The sequence below is a fragment of the Astatotilapia calliptera genome, chromosome 23, assembly GCF_964374335.1.
Source record: "Astatotilapia calliptera chromosome 23, fAstCal68.1, whole genome shotgun sequence".
NCBI classification, from domain to species: Eukaryota; Metazoa; Chordata; class Actinopteri; order Cichliformes; family Cichlidae; genus Astatotilapia; species Astatotilapia calliptera.
This window is the reverse complement of record NC_137443.1, coordinates 12,549,242-12,572,756: the sequence shown is the minus strand read 5'-3', so window position 1 is coordinate 12,572,756 and position 23,515 is coordinate 12,549,242. Positions and strand designations below refer to the sequence as shown.

The following is a 23,515-nucleotide window of genomic DNA, read 5'->3' as shown; positions in this document are numbered from 1 at the left end:
CGTAATGGATTTTACAGCAGACGTGGAAAGCACGACCAACAGCTGACAAGAAGCCCAAGCGAATAGCAAACGAACTTCCGGTGAAGACTTAAAATAAAAAAGTACGAAAAGGTCCTATGGCCACGTTGTGCGCATGTTTCACTGATATGTGTCACATAGTGGTGAATGCTTCGGTTTAGGCGACCCTGAACTAAGAGCCACAGTGGAAAACATTTTTACTGTCAGCCTTACAGCAATAGAGAAGTAATCATGTAGGAGATCTGTAGAGTAGAAAATAAAGATAAACACTGCTTGTGTTAAGCTGTTTTGTAAAAAAAAGTACGTAACTTACACAACTCCAACCATATCTACACGACGACAAAGCGTCTTACGTCACTACTTCTATTTTCGTCCTGCCCTTACAGCTCTTTAAAAATTCATAACATGTTTAAAACCCTGCCTTTGTATTTATTCCATCTGATCTGAGTGCGGCGCATACTGGTTCTGGGTGGAAACGGGGGGGGGGGTGAGCGGGGGTCTTCGACCAGCCAACCAATCACGAGTCTCCCTATCGACCAATCAGGAGACAGGCAGGCTGTTCTTCCTGTTTGGCTGAGGGATTCATTATCGGGTGAGTAATAAAATCCAAAAAGTAGAAATATATTTGTAAAAATCTATAATTTTCCGTGGTGAAGAAACACTTCTACTTTTAGGAGTGTCTGATTTTAATTTTTACCACCAGAAGGGTGGGCGGTGTGGCGGTGTGGATTATCTTTTATTGTGTAGATTTCTGCCCGTTGTTTGTGTATGTGCGTGTGTGAGAGCTGCGACTAGTTAACGTTAGCCACACTGAACTGCTAGCAGTCAGGTTAGCTTGAAAATCGGCGTTATTGTGGGGAAATAGCTAATTATAATCGATGCTAGTAAATATATTTTGTACACTACTTAAACCTTCTAATTCTGCACAGATTTCTCCCCACGGAATTACTCTCTAACGGATAAACACGTTTTTATTCTGAGAGTCAGCTGCACGGACACAGATCATGGGAGGGATCAAACAAGAGCAGAGTGATGCATCACATCAGCCCAAAGCTTCACAGACAGCGGATCAACCCCCAGAAGAGGTGAGCACCGCTGCAGCTGACTAAAGTGGACTGGATTTGATGCAGTCAATTTCATTTAAATCTTTTAATTGGGAAAATAAGGGTGTTCATATTTGGTTAAATACTTTGCTTCAGCAGGTACACTCAGGTTTTTAAAAAAAAGTTTTTGGACTCCATGGAGGGTCCTGAAACTAAGGACACACTGTGACTCATTAGTCTGCCAGCAGGGTCTTGATGGAGTGCTTTTCTGTGTCTCTTCCATCACTGTTTTTGCATGCTCTTTAGATGTGGGCTTTAACTGGGCCATTGCAGCACCATGCTTTTTTTTTTCAGCCATTCTGTTGAAGGTTTGCTGCTGTGCTTGGGATCATTGACCTTTTGCATGACCCAGTTTAATATACAGAGGAGTCAATAGTTGACTCATTGACTGCAAAACAAACCCAAATCATTACCCTTCTTCTGCCATGCTTTACAGATGTTTTGAGGTGTTTGTGCTGATATGCACCAAATGTGTTGTTGTGTTTTATGGACAAACATCTCTGCCTGGGTCTCATCGGTCCAAATGGCATAGTTCCAAAAGCCTCGTGGTTTGTTCAGATCTATATTTGCAATCCTGAGCCCTGCTGCCATGTTCTTTTTTTTAGAGCCAGTGGATCTTAGCTGATTATTAAGGCAGTCACTAGCTGCATCAGGAGGAGTTAGATTAGACTGTCCTTGCCTTTCTGAGACTGTTGTTTCATCCATCTGCAGCCCAAGAAAAGAGGCTGGCCGAAGGGAAAGAAAAGGAAGAAGGTGCTGCCAAATGGTCCCAAGGCACCTGTTACAGGATATGTGCGCTTTCTGAATGAACGGCGAGAACATATGCGGGCCAGATACCCTGATTTACCTTTCCCAGAAATCACCAAGAGACTCGGAGCAGAGTGGACACGATTAGCTCCGATGGACAAACAGGTAGCTTTTAAAAGTGTCCCATGCACATGCAGATTGTTCAATATAACACAAAATAACGTCATCAGCTGGATATTTAGTGATGTTTTGCACAGGGTGTTGTTGTATTTGAACATATTTCGTATACCAATAGCGTTATCTGGATGAAGCGGAACGAGAGAAGATGCAGTATGCCCAGGAACTGAAGGAATATCAGCAGACTGAGGCCTATCAGATCACCAGTGCTAAAATACAAGACAAGAGGATCAAAAAAGGTAACAACTACCCTCTGCTTACTGCTTTAGAGTTGCTCTGTCTTATGTGAGCTGTATGTAATGCACATACAATTTTTTTTAGAAGACACACCATCTGCAGTTATCGGCACTAGTTCAGGATCCTCCTTAACAAAGGTAGGTGACGCTCTAATCAGTTATTACTGTTTTCTTCGGTGTCACTTTCCCGTCAGTTGTCCATTTGCTGACTCTTTCTGTTTTAGGCTTCTGACCTCTCAAACAGATTTGACATTCCTATTTTCACCGAAGAGTTCCTCGATCAGAACAAAGGTAACAGAGGAACTGACAGCGCCTGACTAGTAGTGTTAAGACAGAACTGTGCCGTTGCTCTGTTAGGTAATCGGACATTCTCGATTAAACTTCCAAGCCCGTCAAACTCTTTTTATTTTTATTCTCTGCGTTCAGCTCGAGAGGCAGAGTTGCGACGCCTCCGTAAGGCCAACATTGAGTTTGAGGAGCAGAATGCAGTGCTGCAGCGGCACATTAAGGACATGTACAATGCTAAAGAGCGCCTGGAGGCTGAATTGGGGCAAGATGAGAAACGTACCCAGGCTCTCCAGCAACACTTGATGGCCATTAAGCACACACTGGTCAACAGTCTCTCATCGGTGCCCTTGCCAGGTCAGCATTGCTTGGGTCAGACTCATGAAGGGAAATGCAGTAGGAGGGCAAAACATTAGATAATGCTGCTGTTATTGAATCTCTCTTTTTTCCTGACTTTTAAACATGTGGCTATAGCAACAGCAAGGTTTAGTTTATACATATTAGAGTCTCGTCTGAAATGATCAAAATTAAAAATTTGCAGTCAGTTCTGTATTTATCCTGAACAGGTACTGGGGAGACAGCATCTCTTGGAAATCTGGATTCATACCTGAGTCGTCTCAGCGGAGTGCTCGAGGGCAACCCTCATAAACACCGTGCCCTGCTTACCCAGCTTTGTGAGGTCCTATCTCACCTGGACAGGTAATCTAATTATTATATACAGTACTCAGACTGATAGGGTGGATAATTTAAAATAGAATACTGGGAGCTGTAATGGAGCGAACGGATACTCTGTGTCGTCTTCCAAGAGATATATCGATTTGCTTGCCAAACACTGGCTCTCTGCGAAAGCAAAAGGTTATACCTGAGTTTGAATAAGTCTTTACACTTGAAATTCAATGTGATGGACTCAGACTGGGTGTAAACACCATCAGTTTTTTTTCCCAGTTAGCGGTCTGGTCTGTGTTAATGTCAGCTCAGATGCAGCGTTTAGTGTTTAATGCTGCCAAACACATTTGACAACAGCTCAACACTTTGGCTTATCACATCCTGTTTTTGTCACAGATGTCACACCAGAGCTTTTTCTCACACTCCCTCCTGTGGCGACACAGGTGTTCGTGTCAAAAATATGAAGCTACGTCCAAAAGCTGGTTAGCTGCTTTGGGTTTTATACATATAAACAAACAAAATGTTGTTTGTTACTTGGTCAGCCTTATTGCTCAGTTATAGAAGAGCAAACATAAGACAGCCTCCTTTGCAACTAGGAAAAGCTGGTGGTTGCCTGGTGATTGCGTTGAACTTTTTCACATTTGACCAACTGTTGACCCAGATGTTGAGCATTCCCCACCATAAAACATCTGGGTGACCACTTTCGATCTCGAGGTGGCAGAACAGGTCACCTGGTGGGAGGCAACCTGTCTTCAAATCATCTGAGTCGGTGCTACTCAGCCAGTCTGCAACAGCAACAGATTCGCGATTTTTGATTTAGTAGTGTATTATTATCACAGATCGGCTCGAATTGCTAACCCGGTCTCAAAAGTTTTATCCCTGACCGTGTCTGCAAACGTTTGCAGTCTGTTGCCATCTTCAAAGCAACTTTTCTAGGTGCTCCAAAGTTGCTTTGAAGGGAAAAACTGATTGCAAGTGATGCAGACCTGATCCCTGACTTCGAACCAACAAGATTACAAGTTCATTGGACACGGTTGCACTAATTGTAGTCATTCGGCTGTCTCCAACCACTGTTTTCCTGGTGTAACTGTAGCATTCGCTTTTACACTTTGTTAGCAAACATTTTAGGCTCTGGTTGCCTGTCGTATGTTTACCTTTAGTTTATTCATTTCGGGTCACACCCTTTATCTCTTCAAGTGAAGTTGACTTTCCCTGCTTCACTAAATTGCCGCTTCTATAGTCGCTTCTTGCATGGATGCTTCTTTAAAGGCTGCATTTACTGCACAGGCATGAATGGTGTCAGTTTTCTCATCAAGAAAGTGAACAAACCAGTTATTAAAATTTCAAACCATTACTTAGACACTCATGCGCTGTTATTAAACATATTTGTCTACATTATAAATATAACTTTTACCTTCAGAGGTGGTTGTGTTTGAAATGCCTCCAGAACTACTGTGTAGGGCTCCACATTTACTGATTACTATATTATTTTCCTTCAAAATGAAGCACGCTTTATATGTGCATTACTATTTGTTAACAAATGCAACACACTGTAATATTGGTGCAAAAATTGCACGTGTCCAGGGTCTCCATTTTATTGTTTTGCTTTATATCTTGTCTCTAACGACATGTTTTCATTCCTTGCCAGTGAGAAGTTATGAGGAGGCTGCAGACAGAGACACACCCAGTCTTGGATCACGGACACGCGAGAGGCTTGGTGCTTTTAGGTCAAATCATTGCCAATCAGCAGAGCATGTAGATAGGAACAGGTACTTCAGAACAACACACATAATCCATGTCTGCATGCCTATAGTTTATGAATATGTGTGGACGTGTGTATTCCCACACATACATTTTGTGAATGTAAGTCTGTGCGGCGGGGTTGAGGGGGCTTTACAATTCATAAATGTCATCAAATAAAATGTCATTTTACTTTCTGCTGCCTTAATTAAGTCTTTTGGGAGTCACCTTTCCCTTATCGTGTAGTCGTCTACAGGTACATGGCATGTACAGCAAGCCGAATGATCAGTTTACTGTAAATGATTTGTGGCGTGTGTTTGGTGGAGGGATGCATAAGTAGTTATTTTTAAAAACTGGAAAGGGGTGAGTATGCATGGTGGAATTTCTATTGATAATGTCAGGTTCTGAAATGGACAGTTTGTTTGCCATGTTGTCAGAAAACTGAATATTTGTATTTTTCCAGATGTTCATTAAACCATTCTGAAAATGGAGAATTTATGCACATTTATTGCTGACATAATTGTTTAAAGTGCACAGCCTCGTGTTTAAAACAAATAACAAAACAGCACGTCACACCTGCAGAGGTAGACCCCACAGCAGGTAACTAATTAGACGTGGTTTTGTTACATTCACTGACTGTAAAACGAGGAACTGTAATGATGCAGGGGAAGCTCCGTCCCAGCAGAGGGAGATGTGGGCCCACACACGGTTACAGCAACAGCAGCTGAATCCTGGACTAGCTTCACTGAGGCGTGCTTCATATTTTGCGAGTGTCATGCCAAGGTTTAAAAACGTCATCATTTCTGGTATTTAGATTTTTAAGTTGGTCACAAACAGCTGATGTGCTTCCAGTCGGGCACACTAAATCAACTTACCTAATTACTACCTTCTTAAACTGGATGGTTTTTTTTTTTTTTGCACCTCTGAAATTTTTAAATCTCAAACTATTAATGGTAGAGGAACGGGGAAAATCAAGCACCGTCAAAACCATCTTCCAGCCCATCTTGAAGTATTTGATGAATTTTCTTTACTGTTCCCATCTTAAGATAGGAACAGTAAAGAAACACGGAGGCACTGGAGACAGTTTTGATGGACAGGAGAGACACCTGTGCTGTCATCGTGGCCAAATGCTGCCTAACTACACTTTGGCTGAACGTTAAATTTGTGATGTTAGGAAGACCAGGCCTTCCTCCCGCATTTCATCTGACACTGAAATGCCCAGTTCTTCCTGAAACGATCAATATTTACTAACGTCATAGATGTCATGACAAAGGGGTGAGTGTGTGTGTCACATATCTGTCAGTTTTTCATTTGAGTAATTCATAAAAACGCTGCTTCGATTGTGAACTCTTAGATACATTCATCTGTACAAATCACAAAATTGAACATGGATTTAAAAAAAGATGAGGATGGGTATATTTACTGTGGAGCTGGAAGTATAAAGCATATTTATCTTTTCTATGTTAAGCTCACCAGCACAACAAAGTCTCTTCTGCTTCCAGTCCAGAAATACACAATCCGTCTGTGCTGGTTTGAACAAGTGATTGTATGCTCTCGGGCTGTGTAGCAAGACATTTGGCAGTCCATAAAAGTTTTATTTGATTTGAAATCTGCAGGGAGTTTCTGAGAATGGAGTTATAACCACGTAATTTGTAGGAAGGCTGTACTCTGGAAAAGAACAGCACTCAGAGAGGTCTTTGAAAGTGACGTGGATTTGATTTTTAACCAGAGTGCAGAGACGGCAGACCGGTCGGCAGCAGGGGAGTCCCATTACCAGAAAGGGAGAGCACAGTAATGATACCTAAATACAGGAAGGCCAAAGCCAACCTGTGTTTACATTCTTCTACAAGCCGACTTTAACAATGCAAGGCTTTTCATGTGCCCAGACAAATCAAAGGATTACTGAATCCATTTGTGTGCACATAAAGGGGAAGGTTTTAGAAAACCTATAAGCATCTGCAGCTGATTGTATAATGCAGGCGATTGTGGAAAGGGCACCGATTTCCATTTTCTGCTGTGAGCCTTGACTTTGTCAAAGAAATTCAACTTTATGAAAAATCTGGTCAGATGAATGTGTTACTGTTTACACCTTTTCTTCACTATTTGCCATTAGTAATAGTATAGGTGATGCTAATTAATATAAACCAATATATTTGGGAATGTTTTGAGTCACCCTTCATTTCTTTATGTTTTGCTTCATAGGCAACAAATGTTTTTGACATTTTTAAAAGTGCTTTGAGCAATGCAACGCCAGCCTTTCTGGAGGGAAAGTTTTAAAGTTTTGGGGCATTGGCTGCTTTTTCACTCACTCTCAGTCCAGTCCTTGTCTTTCTTAGTCCGTCTGCCTGCTGCAAACGCAACAAGTCTTCATTTCTTCAGCTGAATCTATGAAAAATATTTTTAAAAGTGTTTTTTCATCAACTAGGTGATTCACAAACTCCTATTAGCCAAAAACTTGGCACATCTCAGCATGATGTGCAGTGTCTCCTTAAAAATCGTTGTAGTATATACATGGAAAAAGTGCCAGGTTTAAATCTACATCGGATCAACAGAATCTAAAAGTCCTTAAGAAAACTTCCAGCAAAAACCTGACACAAGATCTGAGATGTGCATCTGGACCTTTAGCCGATCCAGCTACTGTTCATTGAAGCCTCATCTGAAACGGTCTCAGTGGAAGGAAGAAGTCATTCTTAAGGAAAGGAAACAGGGAGGGAAGGCTGAGGTGCGCCACAATATACAAGAACTGGACTGAAAATAAATTTGTGCCAACAGGTGTGATGGAGTGATGAATCCAAATTGTCATAGTTTGATTCACCATGCAATACCATCTGGAAAACATGTGATTGGCTTCATTTTTCAGCATGACAGGGATCCCAAACACACTCCCAGTGCAATTTTAATCCACGCCTAGATTAAAATCCACAGTGGAACACTATCAGTCATGGATTCCCCCCCAGAGCCTCAGCATTATTGAAGTAGTGTGGGAACCAAAAGCAGCCAACATCCAAATATTGACTTCCCTCCCCCCCCAAGCCCAATATAAAGAAATGAAGGGAGACTCGAGTAGTCTGCACATTACTGTATTTTTCCAAAAATGTCCAAAGTGTAAAGTTAGAAGTTAATAATCGGGGATTTCACTCCCCCTCCCCCACCTTTACACACCACCACCACGCGCTCTTACGTCACTGCCAGGAGCTGTCCACGCAGCGGTGGTGCTGAAGCTGAACAAGATGGCTGTGTGTTGGGGACCGGAGAGCTGAGAGCGAAGGGGTGAAAGAGTCTCAGATATAAGCAGTCAGCTCATTCAAACCAGAGCGACAGGACGGCGGAGCTGGCGTTCACCCTGCAACTGTGAAAACTTTCATTTTGATCAGCTGTAGCGAATCCCGTCGGGCTCTGGTCCTGCTCGCTGGCGACGGCAGGCTTCTCCATCTCCCGCCCAGCCATTCATCCCCGGACTGTATACTGCAAAGATTAGCTCTGCCAGTTAGGAAGCTGGATCCTGTACTAAAGGCGCAAATAAGAGATGTCATTGCTGTGTGTTGGAGGTAAGAGGAAAAACTAACAGTCTGTGCGCTGGCTTGACTTGCTGTCCGTTTCCTTGACCTGCTGATGTGAGCAGTTTCCATAGCTCCAGTAGTATCTTTACAGCTTTTGGAGGGTTGCTGGTGATACTTTTACAATAGCCACCTCCTGCAGATAACATTACGGAAAAAATCTGGGGCTGTTAAATGATCATTCGATGCAAATAGCAATCTATGAGGCAATATTTCCCATCACCTGCATGTTAGTTTGAATTTTTTCGCTAAAATATATACAGAAATCTTGCACTCCTCTTGCTGTCCATGCTAACGGTCCAGCCTCTTTTTTTCCTTTGATTTTCTTTTTCTTTCTTTTTTCTTTCTTTCTTTCTTTCTTTCCTTTCTTTTATTTATTTATTTATTTATTTTTTACAAAAGCTGGCATTGCTACAACCCGATCGATTTATGTAGTAGGCGTATGCTTCTGGCAGCTACTGTCAGACATAGTAAAGCAAGATGATATCCACTCTGCTCGTCCCTGTGAGGAGTGTTTTATTCTTTATTTTATAAAAGGTGATAGCATTTTGATTAAATATGTCGAATGGATCCCTCTCTCAGTTTCCACACATAAGCTCTGCAAAAAGGCGTGTTCCTTTAGGCTGCTGGGTTTCTTTACATTACGATTTCCCCTAACCACGTGACTCATTGCAATGCTATGAAATTTCCATTTCTCCCAATCCGTCCTTAAACATTGCGAGATTTTCTAATTGTTTCCTGTTATTTAAAGACCCAAAGGGTTATTAAATATTGTCTATGATGTTTGTAAAAATAGAAATCTGGTGTCTAGCTGTAAAGGCTGTCAGTGAGGTGTCGATAAAACCTCAGCTGTCACGCTTTTGCTGTAAAACCTTTGCAGCATTTACAGGAAGTCACATGTGGCTGGTTTGGGGCTTCATTTCAGGCATTTTGTATGAGGAAAGGACTTCAGATCTTCATTTATTAATACATTATTTATTTTTTAACTGATGAAATGTGAATCCCTTGTTCGTAAATACAAATTTACCCACGTAGCTTTCCAGTTTTCAGAATCAGAATCAGAATACTTTATTGATCCCTGGGGGAAATTATTTTTCCAAGTCTGCTTGTGCTAAAATTTGGAGAGTGAATTTGGGGGTGAGCACTTCCTTTTCCCCCTACATAAGGAACTCAAAGTTTGTCTTGTGTGAGGAGATTTGTGCTTAAAATGACATTTTTCCTAAGAGTTTTTAAAAGTTTTCTGCTCTCCCTCCCAACAACAAAAACTTTCTCATGTTTTTTACAACAACGTCTTTACAACATATCCAAAGAACTGGCTTCTTTAGAGATGGCATTATAATTGCAGCTACAGCTGTGGGAGAACCACAAGTTTATGTAATCTAATATCTATCTATTTGAATGCATGCTGAAACTGTGCACATCTCTGCCTGTCGTGAGCCACTTCCTGGATACTGCTGCTCCTTTTACTTCTCGCTGAATTGTAATGAGTTTTCCTGTTATTACAAATATTTTTTTATAACTATTTAATACTTCTAATGCTTAGGATCAAATATGTGCTATGCAGAGAATCTCTCCAGAGTTTTGGTGCATTTCCAATTCTGAAAGGCTTGATAAGTTTTGTGTTTTAAGGCTTGGTGAAGAAAAGATGAAAAACGGGAATTCCTCGAGCGTCTTCCTGAGATTTAACAAGAGGTTAGAACAGGCTCTTAGTGTTTGCAAAGAGGCTGCTTTGCTGCTGACACCAGTGCTGGAGCTGATTGCACAGATGTCAGGATTGAGATTCAGGCTCGTTGGTGGTCCCTTTATGTCCTGAAGCTTTGTTGGCATAGCAACCCCATTGGTATTTTAGGTCTCTGCTGGCATTTTCTCATTAGCTTCTAAACACACTGTAATAGGCCTGCAGCTAGGTTAATATTGATACTATGTTCTTCCTTTCATGGTGGATGGGAGAAGAATAGGGAATTATGGGATGAACAGTATGGGCTGTCATGCTGGACTGCAGCAGTCACACAGTTTGCCTGCTGAGATGTGTGTGTGTGTCTCATGATGTTAGATCTGGTCTGTGAAATGATGGATTGTGCTACAAAAGCTGAGTAAGTAGATGGCAGCCATCCTTACTGTCACGCTATGTAGCAAGATGCAAATTCAGGCATTATAGCTTTATAAATGAGTGAGCCATGGCACATGCGCTCATTAGCATTATTGTATAATTTAGCACCATACAAACCTTGACTACATTTGTCTTTTAATGTCTCGAAAACACTGCTATGTTACTGTACTGTAAATAAAGATCAGGAGCAATCATAGCAAAAAAAGATGACAGCAAAGGGCAAATTTTTTATTAATTGAAGTATGTGCAACAGTTACAATGAAGCATTCACATTCTGTTGATAACAATGCTTAGGCTGTAGATACTCTTTCCTGTATATGCTATATATAATCTTTAAACGGCTGACTGGCAGTTGTGCTCTCTCAACGCATTTAGCATAATGGAAGTCTAATTATTGTTGCAGGTATTAAACTGTAAGGTTTACTGTAAGATAAAGACCCTATAGTATTCTGGAGAAAACCCCAGCAATCAAACAACCTATGCGCTAGCACTTTGCAGCGGTGGGAAGACAAAAGCATGACTGGGTGGGGGGGTGTGAGGAGGAAGAGAAAAGAAAAAGAGAGCAGAGGGAGACAGGTGAAAAACCATGGGCTAAAGGAGAGAAGACACAAATTTAATGACATGCTGCAGGCATATATAAACGCGCGGGGAGTAAAAGAGAGGTCAGTGGAGAAGAAGTGCTCGGTGTATCACATGAAGTGCTGCAGCTGTCTAAACTTATAACAGCATAACTACAGGTTGGTTAATTCACCTGATCCAGCTTAAACATTAAGGCAAGGTTTTATTCTAACCTTTAAAGCAGAGAGGGTGTCTCTGCTGAATCCAAACTGGGAGCTGGTTCCACAGAAGACAGAAAAAAGCTGAAGGTTCAGCCTCCCATTCTACTTTTAGAAACTTTAGGAACCACAAGTTCTGCAGTCTGAGAGTGAATCACTCTAAAAGGATAATATTGTGCTATGAAGTCTTCAAGATACTATAAAAACTGCTAAATTCAATTCTAAAAGAAAATAGAAATAAGCCCTCTCTCACTCTCTCCCTCACTCATCAGTCTCACTGCAGCATTTTTGATGATCACATTGTTACTTACTAATACCTTCGCCTAAAACATTGTGTCTGACCAGATACTGACAGATACTGGTTTGTGGTTTCTAAGGCTATCAGGACCAAATGTAGCAGCCTCAGTTTTTTGGGTTTGGGAGAAGAAAATTGCAGAGCAACCACCCCTTTATGTAGTTTAATGTCATCTGGCTTCATAGATAAATAAAGCTGAAGATCATCTGCATAGCAATGAATATGTATTCTGTGTTTTCTGTTAGCATTGCTTAAGGGAGGCAGGTATAATGTAAATAGAATTGGTCCCAGCACAGAACCCTGTGGAACTCCAAGACTCCCCATTTACATATACATTTCTTAAAATCTTACACTCAACTGTATCAAATGAGGGCTAACAGCAGAAACACAAAAATTAGTCCACTATCAGCCATCGGCCCTAAGAAGGTCATTCGTAACCGTCACCAGTGCTTCTTCAGTGCTAAGATCAATTCTGCAAACTGATTGAAACTCTTCAGTTATCCTATTATACTGCACATGATCGCCCCGCTGTTTTACAGCCACTCTTTTGTAGGTCTAAAGGCTAAGACGTCTGGCTCAAGTAAAAGCTTTTAAGTACTGGTTCAATTATAGCCACCTTGAAAGCCTGTGGTAGACATTAGTGACTACTTAGACCTTATTTACTAGTTAACATTATTAATAGACCATCAACTTCTAGTTGCACTGAGGTCACTGTGACTGAATATTATTTAGAAAACAGGGATGAGCTTTAATCACCAATTATTTTAGACTTGCAAGCTGTTTGTTTTTTTTAATGAATGACCATTCAATCAGTGTTCTTTTCTTTTTTAATTATAATATTTGTAATTTCCTTCTGTGCGCTCCCTCTTCAGTACTACAGGTTGATATTGCTGTTGCTGGTCTCAGTATAATGGCTCTGATGAAATAAAAAGAAATAAAAAGCCCCTTTAGCTCCTCTGAACCAGGGCACGAGTAAAAGTATTTGTCCAATTTCCCCAAGTGAAGAAAGAGAAAATGAAATCCTGTAATCACCGTGGCACCGACTCAACATTTTCTGTGGAGGTTTTGCACAAAATATGTAACTCTCTTTATTTTTCACCCACACCGCAGCAGTAACTAGCTACAGCAGTGTTGGTTTAGTCTCATGCCTGTGAGCAAGTAACCCCTCCACCACCCCACCCCTCTTCCCCCAGCTCTTACACACACACACACACACACACACCTCTCCACTTTCCAGCACCCCCCCACCCCTGTCACACTGAAGTGGTTATTTTTAGTGTTGGGGATGCAGCTCACTCTGCCTGCATCCGGCTCCACAGAGAGATTAATGGAGCACAAGAGAAAGAGATAGAAAGGGAACACACGTGCACACTCACCACATGGCAGGGGAAGCTTGTAGGGGCGAGTGATTGACTGAGAGAGAGGGAGAGAGGACCGATGGCTGGTGAGGAGAGGACTGTATATGTGAGAGAGAGAGAGAGAGAGAGTGCTGGCAAGGGTGCAGCCGAAGGTGCATCTGTCAATTACTGCCTACTTAAAAGCAAAGTACCCATTTGAGCTCGTCTTTGTCGAATGCATGTTCAGTGCAGTGAACCTTCCTCACCCCTTTGGCACGACTGCCTTGTCAGCAGCTAAAATATCAGGAAGGAGACTTTACTTTGATGTTGGCTAAGAACACACATGCTTCACGACACTTCCTACTCTGGCACTGGTTTCTTGAATCTGAATAATATTTAAGTGATAAGAGTGATCCCAGGGGTTTCCTGGGGTGATGCTATTTTTAGAAGCCAATTTTTCCACAATGATTATCGCGCCTGCTCTCTGTCACTGACTAAGTAAATGACTCAGTGTCTTTCTTTGTCATCATCATATTTGAAACTGTATTTTTTGCCTTTTTTTTCTATTTACTTTCCTCCTCTATATTAGTGAGTCGGGCTGTAGGCTGTGCAATATAAAGAAATTCTTCTTTACATCCGTTCATGCGTGCATGTTGCTGAATTTCCATTAGATAGATTTTAAGTAGCCTGTATTTTTTTTCTTTAAACCTAACGTCAGTGAAATGAAGCAATCATCAGGGATTAAATACCAGTCCGCTGAATATTAATACTTCACTCTTGAACATGGGGATGATGGGAATCGGCAGGGTGCAAGACTAAATGAATAATGAATAAGTTTTTGACGTCACTGTGGTTTTAAAAGTCATTTGGGTACCTCCAGTAGACCCTGCGTGGAGAAAATGGCTGTGGCACCTCAGCAGAGATTCGTCTGTTGTGTACAATAAACCGCAGAACTGTTCAGTGTTTTATCCATCAGCCTGTGTTGACAGGCATGATGGAAAACACACGGGTATCGTTCAGGCCATCTGTCCATCCAACAAGTCACTCAGAGACCCTGACGTCTCCTGCTGAACGGATGTAGTCTTTCATATTGAGAGCCTGGCATCTGCTCAAAGAGCAAAGTTTAGTTGTAGACCTCACACTTTCTCTGTAAAATGCCAGACTACTGTCAGTCACCAAGCAACCATACTTTGATGCACATGAGCTACAGGCAGAGGCTCGCACTGCAAGCACAGGATGAAGCCTTTGAGATCCGATGATGGAATATGATCTCTTAAAAAATACACAAAAAAAAAACCCTGACAGGCTAATTTCCTTTTTCTTTTCTCAATTTGTTCACAGTGAAAAAAGGCAAGCTTGATGGACCACAAGGTGAGTTGTGTCACGGATGTACTGCATGAAGCTGTTGATTGTAAAACACTGGGGTCATCGAGACCGATGTTTGAATCTGTTCATTTTCGCAGAGAAATTCAACACATACGTGACCCTGAAGGTGCAGAATGTTAAGAGCACAACCATCGCTGTCCGTGGCAGTCAGCCATGTTGGGAGCAGGACTTCATGTTGTGAGTGCTTCTCGTCCTGACAATGAAAAAAAAAAAAATCCAGGGAATGAAGTTGGAATAAGGCAAACTTTCCACACCTCTCCGGCATGTGGTTACTTTAGCAGCTACCAATATAGCACAGCCAAGTCTCCAACCAAGATTGTCATAAAACGAGTTTCAGCTTTAAGAAAAGAGAAGAATGCATGAAACGAGGACAGTATTGTGGCGTTGATGTTTTTAACTGCCGGTTGGAATTGAGACAACCTTTTAAGAGTCAAAGCTGCATTACCTTATTAAACTATCAGCTCTATTGTTTTATTTCCATAAGACATTTATAATGTGAACATATTCTTAATTAGTGAAACTAAACCTGTTTTCTCTGCAGCCCTGAACTGTCCTAGACATTACCTGGTGCACGTGCATGTGAGAATTCAGACATCTAATATGAAGCTGTCTTTAACCTGTGTGATGTCCAGTTTCACCCACGTGAGGAGTGAAATTGATGTTATCAGGGTGCTGTGGGAGTCAGCTGTAACATTTGTGTCGCAGTTTTTTTTGTTTCTGTTTTTTGCTGCAATTCTGCTTCCCTTCCACTCATGAGTGATGGGATGAAATAACACCTCTGCTGCTGTTTGCTCTGCTCCGGCAGATTTCACACATCTAGTCGTGAAAGTTTCTCCCCATTCAAGCTTTATTAACACCTTAAAACTCCAGAATATCAATCCAACAGAAAAACTCTGCTACAGTCATGGTGCTAAATTAAATGTAAGGAATATCTTTAAAGAAGGGCTTTCCTCTACTTTTCAGCTTTCGGGGTCAGCACACCATCCAGCAAAGTCACCTGAAGATGTGTTCATCTCCTAAGGAAGCACTTTACGCTCATTATTAGGGTTTTTTCTTCATTTAAACCTGAGGAGCATCACTGTTCAGTAACGGGAGATGCATAGTGAGCTGATAACCTGCAAGCCAGATACGTAGTTGCATTACAAATCCATCCATCCATTCGCTTCCGCTTATCCTTTTCAGGGTCGCGGGGGGCGCTGGAGCCTATCCCAGCTGTCATAGGGCGAAAGGCGGGGTACACCCTGGACAGGTCGCCAGTCTGTCGCAGGGCCAACACACAGGGACAGACAACCATTCACACTCATATTCACTCGCACATTCACACCTAGTGACAATTTGGATTAATCAATTAACCTATCCCCACAAGCTGCATGTCTTTGGACGGTGGGAGGAAGCCGGAGTACCCGGAGAGAACCCACGCAAACACGGGGAGAACATGCAAACTCCACACAGAAAGACCCCGGCCTGATGGTGGAATTGAACTCAGGACCTTCTTGCTGTGCGGCAACAGTGCTAACCACCGTGCCACCGTGCTGCATTACAAATGTTAGCTGTATATGAGCTTTTGAGTTCACTGTTGTTTATCACACATAAATATAGATAGTTTCTGTCTGTGCAGTCACTTATATGTTGTCGGGAGCCTGGCTGACTGTCACCTGTGCTTTTCCATCTTCATGCTGAATGACTCATTTCCCTGAGCAGATTGAATCATGGTGCATATCCATCACCAGATTAAATTCAGCTCCTCGAGGAATAAACTGTATTTTTGCTAAAAGTCTTGTGTAAACAGCTCAAGCCTCCACTCAGCTCATGACAGTATTCTGTATTTAACTTCTTTTTTTTATTCCTCCTCATTTTTCTGTTTGCTTGTCCTTTTCTTATTCCGCCATCTCTACTGAGCAGTGAAATAAACCGCCTTGATCTGGGCCTCACAGTGGAGGTGTGGAACAAGGGGCTGATCTGGGACACCATGGTGGGCACCTTATGGATCCCCCTGCGCAGCATACGGCAGTCCAATGAGGTTCACCACATTCATCTTTCTGACTCAGACCTTTGGTTTTATTGGCAATGCTTACTAGCATTTCTGAATTTAGCATACTCAAACTCACATATTAAGCCGTAGATGAGAAGATTGATGGCACTGGTCATTTGTACGAAGACAGCAAATTAGATCCAGGGCAGAGATGCCAAAATACGTATTGATCACACAGTAAGTGTTGCTGCAGTCATGTTTGTTCTTCTGTCTTTTCCAGGAGGGACCAGGTCAGTGGCTGACCCTCGACTCCAATGCGATCATGGCTGAGAACGAGATCTGTGGAACCAAAGACCCGACCTTTCATAGGCTGCTGCTCGACACACGCTTTGAGCTGCCACTAGGTTTGACATTTATCAGTGTTGTGTCAATAATAACGCTTAATTTATTTTGTATTAATTTGAATTCCTTTTTTTAAAAAATGTTACTAGTATTAGTACTGCTGCTACTTTAGAACTCTAAAGACTGTCTCATGATTCCTATTAGTACTTTTTCTAGTAGTTGCCTGATACAGTTTTATTACTACTTCTACTACTAATACAACTAGCGCTCTAATGCCAGCCCTACTCTTTGATATAACTTGAGAAAATTCACTTTAAACTTTGGCAAAACAGTATCAGCACAAAATCTTACAGCGTAGCGCCCAATATTTCACGTGCCAAGTGGAGAATCTCAAGTGTTTCTGTTTCTGCAGACATCCCAGAGGAAGAGGCCAGATACTGGGCGAAGAAACTTGAACAACTTAATGCCATGAGAGATCAAGATGTAAGAATTTTATTCTGCTGAATACTCTTTACTGTATTACCACAACTTTTTCTGCATTGTATTGTTTCCTTATTCGTCTGTTGTTGCCGCTTTTCTTTGCCTCAGTACGCCTATCAGGAAGAGCAGGAGCGACCACTACATGCACCATCCACACAGTGCTGTGAGTGCCGCCAGCCTCCTCTTCTGCATTTACCTCCTCCTGCGCCCGATCCTGCTGTGCCCTTTTTATGCCTCCTGTGTTTCCTCTCCCCACTCCCTCTCCTCTGGCTCCTCAGCTTACTGAGAAGAGGCGTAGACAGGAGGTTGAAATGAAGCTAATAGATGAAGGAAAGGTTAGCTGGCGAGAGGAAGGAGAGCCGATGAGATTAATCACAAATGCATGCCTGCCTGAACACTAGAATGACTTACAGGTGATAGATCCGTGATGAATGTGAGATGACATACGGGGGGTGTCAGACACACTCCCACGCCTGTCCGCCTGTCTGGCAGTGGTGACACTGGGAGCAGGTGCATAACTGTGTGGATACTATGGACCTGTGGAGAGAGGGGTTTGGTTTGCATCACGGTGCTTGTGTTTGTGCAAAGAAGATGTGTGTGTTACCTGCCTTAAAAACAGCTTTTTCTAAAGACCTTGTGTTTTTCTCTGCTCAAACACACACACACACACACACACACACACACACACACACACACACACACACACACACACACACACACACACACACACATAGACAGCCACTTATAAACTCTCTCCACACATATTTACATCATAAAACAATTATTTCTGAGGGCTAACGATCCTCCTCGTTTGTTTACCCTGGTTTTGTTGACTGCTTGTGTGTTTAATTTGTGGCCCAAACCTAATTTGGTTTTTCCGACTCCTTTATCTCTTCGCAGGTAATTGGAGTCTGTGGGGAGATCAACAAAGTAAGTTTCTTTCATGCAGTTCTGCTAACAACTTGGAGTAATTCTGTATTTATTGTCCATGTCTCACTTAATGTAATGATCTCCTTGCATAGTATTCCTCAGAGACCATTAACTGCCAAAAAAGTATTTCTTCTCCACACATCCTCCCTGAACTTCCTCTCACCTCATACCCTTGCTTTTGCAATAATACCTCAAACTGTTAAAATGAAATTGAATGCAGCTCTAGCCAAACTCAGGATGCATACATATTTGATGAGATAAAGATGAGTTATTTTCGAGTGATTCATTATGAGACAGGAAGCACATAACCGAATAACTCCCACTTGCATCTCAGGCACTGAACTGTCTAAAAATCTGTTTCCACAAAATCGGAATCTTTTGCAAATCGTTTCAACCCGCTGGTCGACCTGATCAAACATCTCACAGTGTATGGGTTTATTAGCAGCAGGTCAGTCTTTCATGAAGACATACTGTGGATAGGATGAATCATTTAATAAAAGACTGCGTGGGGGGAAAGTTTCACAATTTAAAAATAATTATACAGAATCTACAAATCAAGATCCAAAACTACGGTGGCCCTGAGAGGCCAAACGGACGGCAACTTAAGAAAACACCAGCAATAAGAAAGACGCAGCAAAAGCGCCCAAACACAATGGAAATAGAAAAACGACAATGTAAATAGGAAAAAAGAAAACATAAATAGGAAAAACAAAAACAAAAATAGGAAAAAACAGATTTCCAAAAGCACAAGGGAAGTGTTTCTGGGGAGACAATAACCCGACGGACCAGTTGTAGGAACCAAAACATGCTAAGAATTGCGCTGGGAGACAATTAAAAGAAGTGGAGGATCTATTGGTTTTGTGAGGAACGAAAAGATGAGAGGTAAGTGTGCTAGCCTAACTATTAGCCTAAAAATCCGTCATCAGTATTATATGAATCATGATAAAACTACCATGTTTTGGGTTCCTGCAACTGGTCCGTCCGTTTATTGTCTCCCCAGACACACTTCTCTTGTGCTTTTAAAAATCTGTTTTTTCCTATTTCTGTTTTGTTTTTTCCTATTTCTGTTGTCGATTTTCCTATTTCCATTGTGTTTTGTGTGCTTTTGCAGCGTTTTTCTTATTGCTGGTGTTTTCTTAAGTTGCAGTCCGTTTGACCTCTCAGGGCCACCGTAAAAAACAGTTTTCTCTGTTTCCTGTAAAAACGTGTCTTGTTATTCTTTTATTCTAGCCTAACAATCTTTAAGTATTTGTAGGTCAATACAGTTACATTGTAATTTAAATTAAAAATAGATTAAAATTCCATTTAATTATAGGGGAATTACATAGTCACAGGCCTACAGATGTTTCCCCCCTGATTTTTAGGCTCTCATTTAGGATTGAATGAGAAGGAAAAAAACTGGATTCTGAGCAGAGACTTCAACTATCTGAAAAGAAACAAGACCACCCCCCTTCTCTACGCCCCAGCTCTTTCATTACACACTCAATGTACTCAATGGTCGTCATCTTTTTGTCTCGCCAACCTCACTTCGTTCTGTCTCCCGCTGTTTTGGTGAACAGACGAGGACCCAGACAGCGCAGTGGATGACAGGGACAGCGACTACCGCAGTGAGACCAGTAACAGCATCCCACCTCCTTACTACACCACCTCCCAGCCCAATGCTTCCATGCACCAGTATCCCATGAGGCACCAGCACCACAGACACTCCTACACTGACGACATCAATGAGCTGGACTATGATCACAGAGCTATGAGGTAACAGGCGTACTACTACTGAGACTGAAAAACAGGGTTTTATTTTGCCTATGTGCACCATAAAGTTTAAATGCAACATAGAGAGAGGAGTTTTTGGTCACACAGAAGATCTAAATGTTTTAACGTTGTGAATTTAACATCACGCTGCTCGTAAACGGAGCACTCCTCCCCGTCTAGCTCATAGCCATGAGACAAGTGAGCCCCTGCGGCCTTGTTTTGTTGCACTGTGTTGTACATAGTAACATGTCCCACTGTGCTCTCCTTCTCTAGAGAATAACCCTGGCCTCAGTGTATACAAGCATGCTGGGGTGCAGAGTTCTTGTATACAGGTTTTGTATGAAGCGGGCCTTTGTGGTTATCTTTCACGTGCGAATGCGTGTGCGCGTGCTTGCATCTGTGTGTGCACGTCGAGTGTGTGAGCATCAGAAACCCCTTGTGATTTCTGAACATAATGGTCGTCACTTTAGACATGTATATATGAAAGGAGGAGAGGCTCTAAACTCATGCATTTCTCAGAAAAGCTTAAATTGAAAGTTTGACCATTTGCTTTGTCAAGGCTGAGATGGATATAATAAATCTCAGCGTCAGTGAGACATCTTTGTGCAGAAGCTTAATGGACAGGTTCATATTTTCAGCAGGTTGTACTTGCTGTTATTGTTTCTCCTTTTTATACTCTCTGTAAAGAGAGCCCTTCCCCATCCACTTCCAGTGTAAATGATGAGTGAAATCCATATTCCTTGTCCCGTGCAAATGTATTCATCTGAAGTTAATATGAGTTTTCAGTAATCTGATTTAGACGAGCAAAGAGGCCGTGTTCAAAAGATATTCGCTTATTAGTGCAAAATTCCCTAGAAGATGAAATTTCCCACTGAAATGACGGGAATATCTGCATTTGGTTGAAATAACCTCAGCCTCATATTAACTCCAAATTAAGATTGAGCCAGGACTGCTGTGGATCATTAAACGCTGGCGGGAAGAATAACAGCAAGTGATATTTTCATGTTCATGTGGACGCCTGACTGATGTTTTAAGACAACTTTGTGAAGTTGTCGTTAAGCAGGCGGCACAGAGGCTCAGTTTGAGTTATAGCTGTCTTTCCAATATTTGCACTGAGCTCTACTGATGCTCCTCTCCCACCTCTCCCCTCCTCCCCACCTCCTCCCCTGCTCCTCTTACCAGACGCTATGATAGTTTAGACTCGGCCACCAACGGGCGCAGTGATATCGACTCAGGCTCAGGGTCGAGCCGGCGCACCAGTCGTCAGTATTCTCTAGACAGTAGGCACTCGCTGTCCGATAGGTGGGTCTCTGTACCTCGTCTCTAACTTCTCCTCCTCTTCCTCTTCTTCTTCCTTCTGCTCCAGCCTGTGACTCCGTCTCGCTGTGACGTCAGTGGTGGACTTGTCCCGTCCTCCTCGCTCGCTGTGCTTGCATGCATGCGCTCTTACCCTATCTTTGTATATGTATATTCTGTATATTTTAGAGGAAACTACCGAACCTGCATCTATCCTTACTGTGTTCCTGTGAAGAATCACAAACGATCACGCTTGTCCCCTCAATCTTTAGAAGTTCTGTGCTGTGTCGTCTTTACATGTGTGGGTGAGCGATCGGTGGGATGCGTGTGTGTGGTGTTTCGTAACAGTCGGAGACAGAGAGGTTAATTGTCGGTTGGAGTTTGTAGAACTGCCCGTGTGAGTCTGTGTGAGCGTGCCCATCTGTTTTCATGACAGCTTGTTATTACAGCTTCACTCTGTATGTGAGACTTTAAGAAGGGCCCTGTCTTATTGTGGGTGTCCCATACTTGGTAATTATACACATTTAATTTCCACTTGTGAGACAGCAGGAGCCCGTCAGCCCAATAATGTGGCCGAGCAGAGAGGCCGAGACAGATTGCGTTCTTTTTCATCTTCATTTCATCATGTTTTGTTTTACATTCTTTGTGAAGAAAGAGGGCAGACATGTGTTTAGACTCACAAATTATGCAAGCATTTGTCACTGTCTGTGTTAGTCTTTGAGACGGAAGAGAGAGAGAGATTGCAGGATAGGTTATGAATAGGAAAACTGGGGGTTGGTGTGATTGAGTATTTATTTGTCCATTCAGCCATACTTTTGTGTCCTTTACTGTTCGTGCACTATGCATTATTAAACCAGCAGGACTGTAATCAATAGAGCCGAAAACAACAAAGCCGGTGTTTGTGTGCGTCTGTCAGAGTGTGTTTAAGGAAATAATCTTTCTATGTGTCTCATATCTCTCGCTGATTCAGTCTAATGGCTTCATTTATCATTGTGAATTTATCTGCTTTTTTCCACCAGTCTGCTAAATTATCCTGAACCTCGTCAGGTTAACTTCTTTTGTTTTAAATTAAACAATTTAAACGTTTACTTTATGAAAAATGCATCGTTGTGTTTCTGCAATCTAGTGTGCTTTTGTATGCGTGTGATTCTGTACAAATTTGTGTTTGAACTAACAATCATAGTAAGCATTCCTGTTACTAAACAGATGAGTCCCCTTGCAGTTGCATCACTAGTCCAAAGCCCATTCTGGGTGTGATTTAAAGTCACTCCTCTTCTCCTGGTGGTTAGCGCTCTCCCTTTCCGGTCCCAACACAAGCTCCTTTAGTATCTCTGTGACACCCAAACGTGGAAATAGATATAGTTTACTTAATAACCAAAGGCTTATCTAACACGTGTTTTCGTTTCCCCTGCCTTCAGTCCCACAGACAGTCGTTACGCTTCGTCGGGAGAGCTGAGTCGAGGCAGCTCGCAGCTCAGCGAGGAGTTCGTTCCCGAGGACGGTGAAAGCTTGAGAGGTTCGGAATTCTACGATGAGAACGACTCCTATCATTCCTGCCACTCTTCGGTCAGCTACGGCAAGGAAGATTCCCCAGGTTGGGATGGTGAGGATCACCAAGGCATCTACAGCGATGAGGGAGGCTACCTCAAAGATGGAGGGGAGGAGGGGGCTCTGTATGACGAAGAAGAGGGAGACATGTATGGGGAGGAGGGAGATTACAACTATGAGGAGGAGGAGATGTCATATAAGGAAGATGAAGAAATGTATCCACTGGATGGCACACTGAGTGAAGACCAGGAGCCTCCCTATACCCCCACACCCACAAGCACTGCCCCCACCTTGATGCCCCCTTCTGATGGTCTCTCCTCCACCAGGCCGCCGTTGGAGAAGCAGACGTCGCTGCATCAGCAGCGACTTGCCCAGGATCGGCCTCAGTCTCCCAGCACGGCTGCTGGCCTACCTCCGGTCTCACAGGACAGCACAATGGCCCCTTCTCTTGCAGATTCCACCAAGCCTCCCTTTGCACCCACACAGCAGGATCTCTTTGGCACAACTACAACTACACCCACCCCCACAACTACATCACAGGTTCCAGCTCCAGACAGCAAGCCTCTGGAGCCTGAGCCCAAATCTGAAGTGCCAAAGGAGGAACCTCAGCCCCCCGAGCTTCCTCCAGCAACAGAGAGTGTCCCTCTGGCTCTTGAACAGAAGAAAGAGGAGCCTCCTGTTGCAAGGTGAAGTTGCATATTGTTATAAAGGGAAAATTTCAAAATTACTTATGTAGTTATGTATAGATGTACTTCAAGTTCC

General features: G+C 42.5%; 2 protein-coding genes across 3 annotated transcripts in view; both read left to right on the top strand.

Moving 5' to 3' along the window:
* The first annotated feature begins 503 nt into the window (after positions 1 to 503).
* hmg20b (high mobility group 20B) lies at positions 504 to 5,463 on the top strand. 2 transcript variants are annotated; one of them, XM_026159956.2, is made up of 9 exons: positions 504 to 610; positions 948 to 1,103; positions 1,833 to 2,033; positions 2,164 to 2,284; positions 2,367 to 2,419; positions 2,506 to 2,572; positions 2,708 to 2,923; positions 3,133 to 3,265; positions 4,881 to 5,463. In XM_026159956.2, exons 2-9 carry the CDS (start codon positions 1,023 to 1,025, stop codon positions 4,891 to 4,893), a joined length of 885 nt encoding a protein of 294 aa, XP_026015741.1. In that variant the 5' UTR covers positions 504 to 610; positions 948 to 1,022; the 3' UTR covers positions 4,894 to 5,463. The 2 variants fall into 2 exon arrangements, with proteins under 2 accessions (XP_026015741.1, XP_026015742.1); XM_026159957.2 differs by lacking the exon at positions 504 to 610 and adding an exon at positions 730 to 847.
* A 2,703-nt stretch (positions 5,464 to 8,166) lies between these two features.
* Positions 8,167 to 23,515, top strand: part of unc13a (unc-13 homolog A (C. elegans)) — a 59,226-nt gene continuing 43,877 nt past the window's right edge. The window contains exons 1-11 of the mRNA XM_026160077.2: positions 8,167 to 8,520; positions 14,389 to 14,418; positions 14,511 to 14,610; positions 16,336 to 16,453; positions 16,686 to 16,809; positions 17,160 to 17,230; positions 17,336 to 17,390; positions 18,128 to 18,157; positions 19,717 to 19,912; positions 21,092 to 21,211; positions 22,624 to 23,439. Of these exons, the coding sequence (XP_026015862.1) occupies positions 8,499 to 8,520; positions 14,389 to 14,418; positions 14,511 to 14,610; positions 16,336 to 16,453; positions 16,686 to 16,809; positions 17,160 to 17,230; positions 17,336 to 17,390; positions 18,128 to 18,157; positions 19,717 to 19,912; positions 21,092 to 21,211; positions 22,624 to 23,439 (1,682 nt within the window). The 5' untranslated portion in view covers positions 8,167 to 8,498. The remainder of the gene's footprint in view (positions 8,521 to 14,388; positions 14,419 to 14,510; positions 14,611 to 16,335; positions 16,454 to 16,685; positions 16,810 to 17,159; positions 17,231 to 17,335; positions 17,391 to 18,127; positions 18,158 to 19,716; positions 19,913 to 21,091; positions 21,212 to 22,623; positions 23,440 to 23,515) is intronic.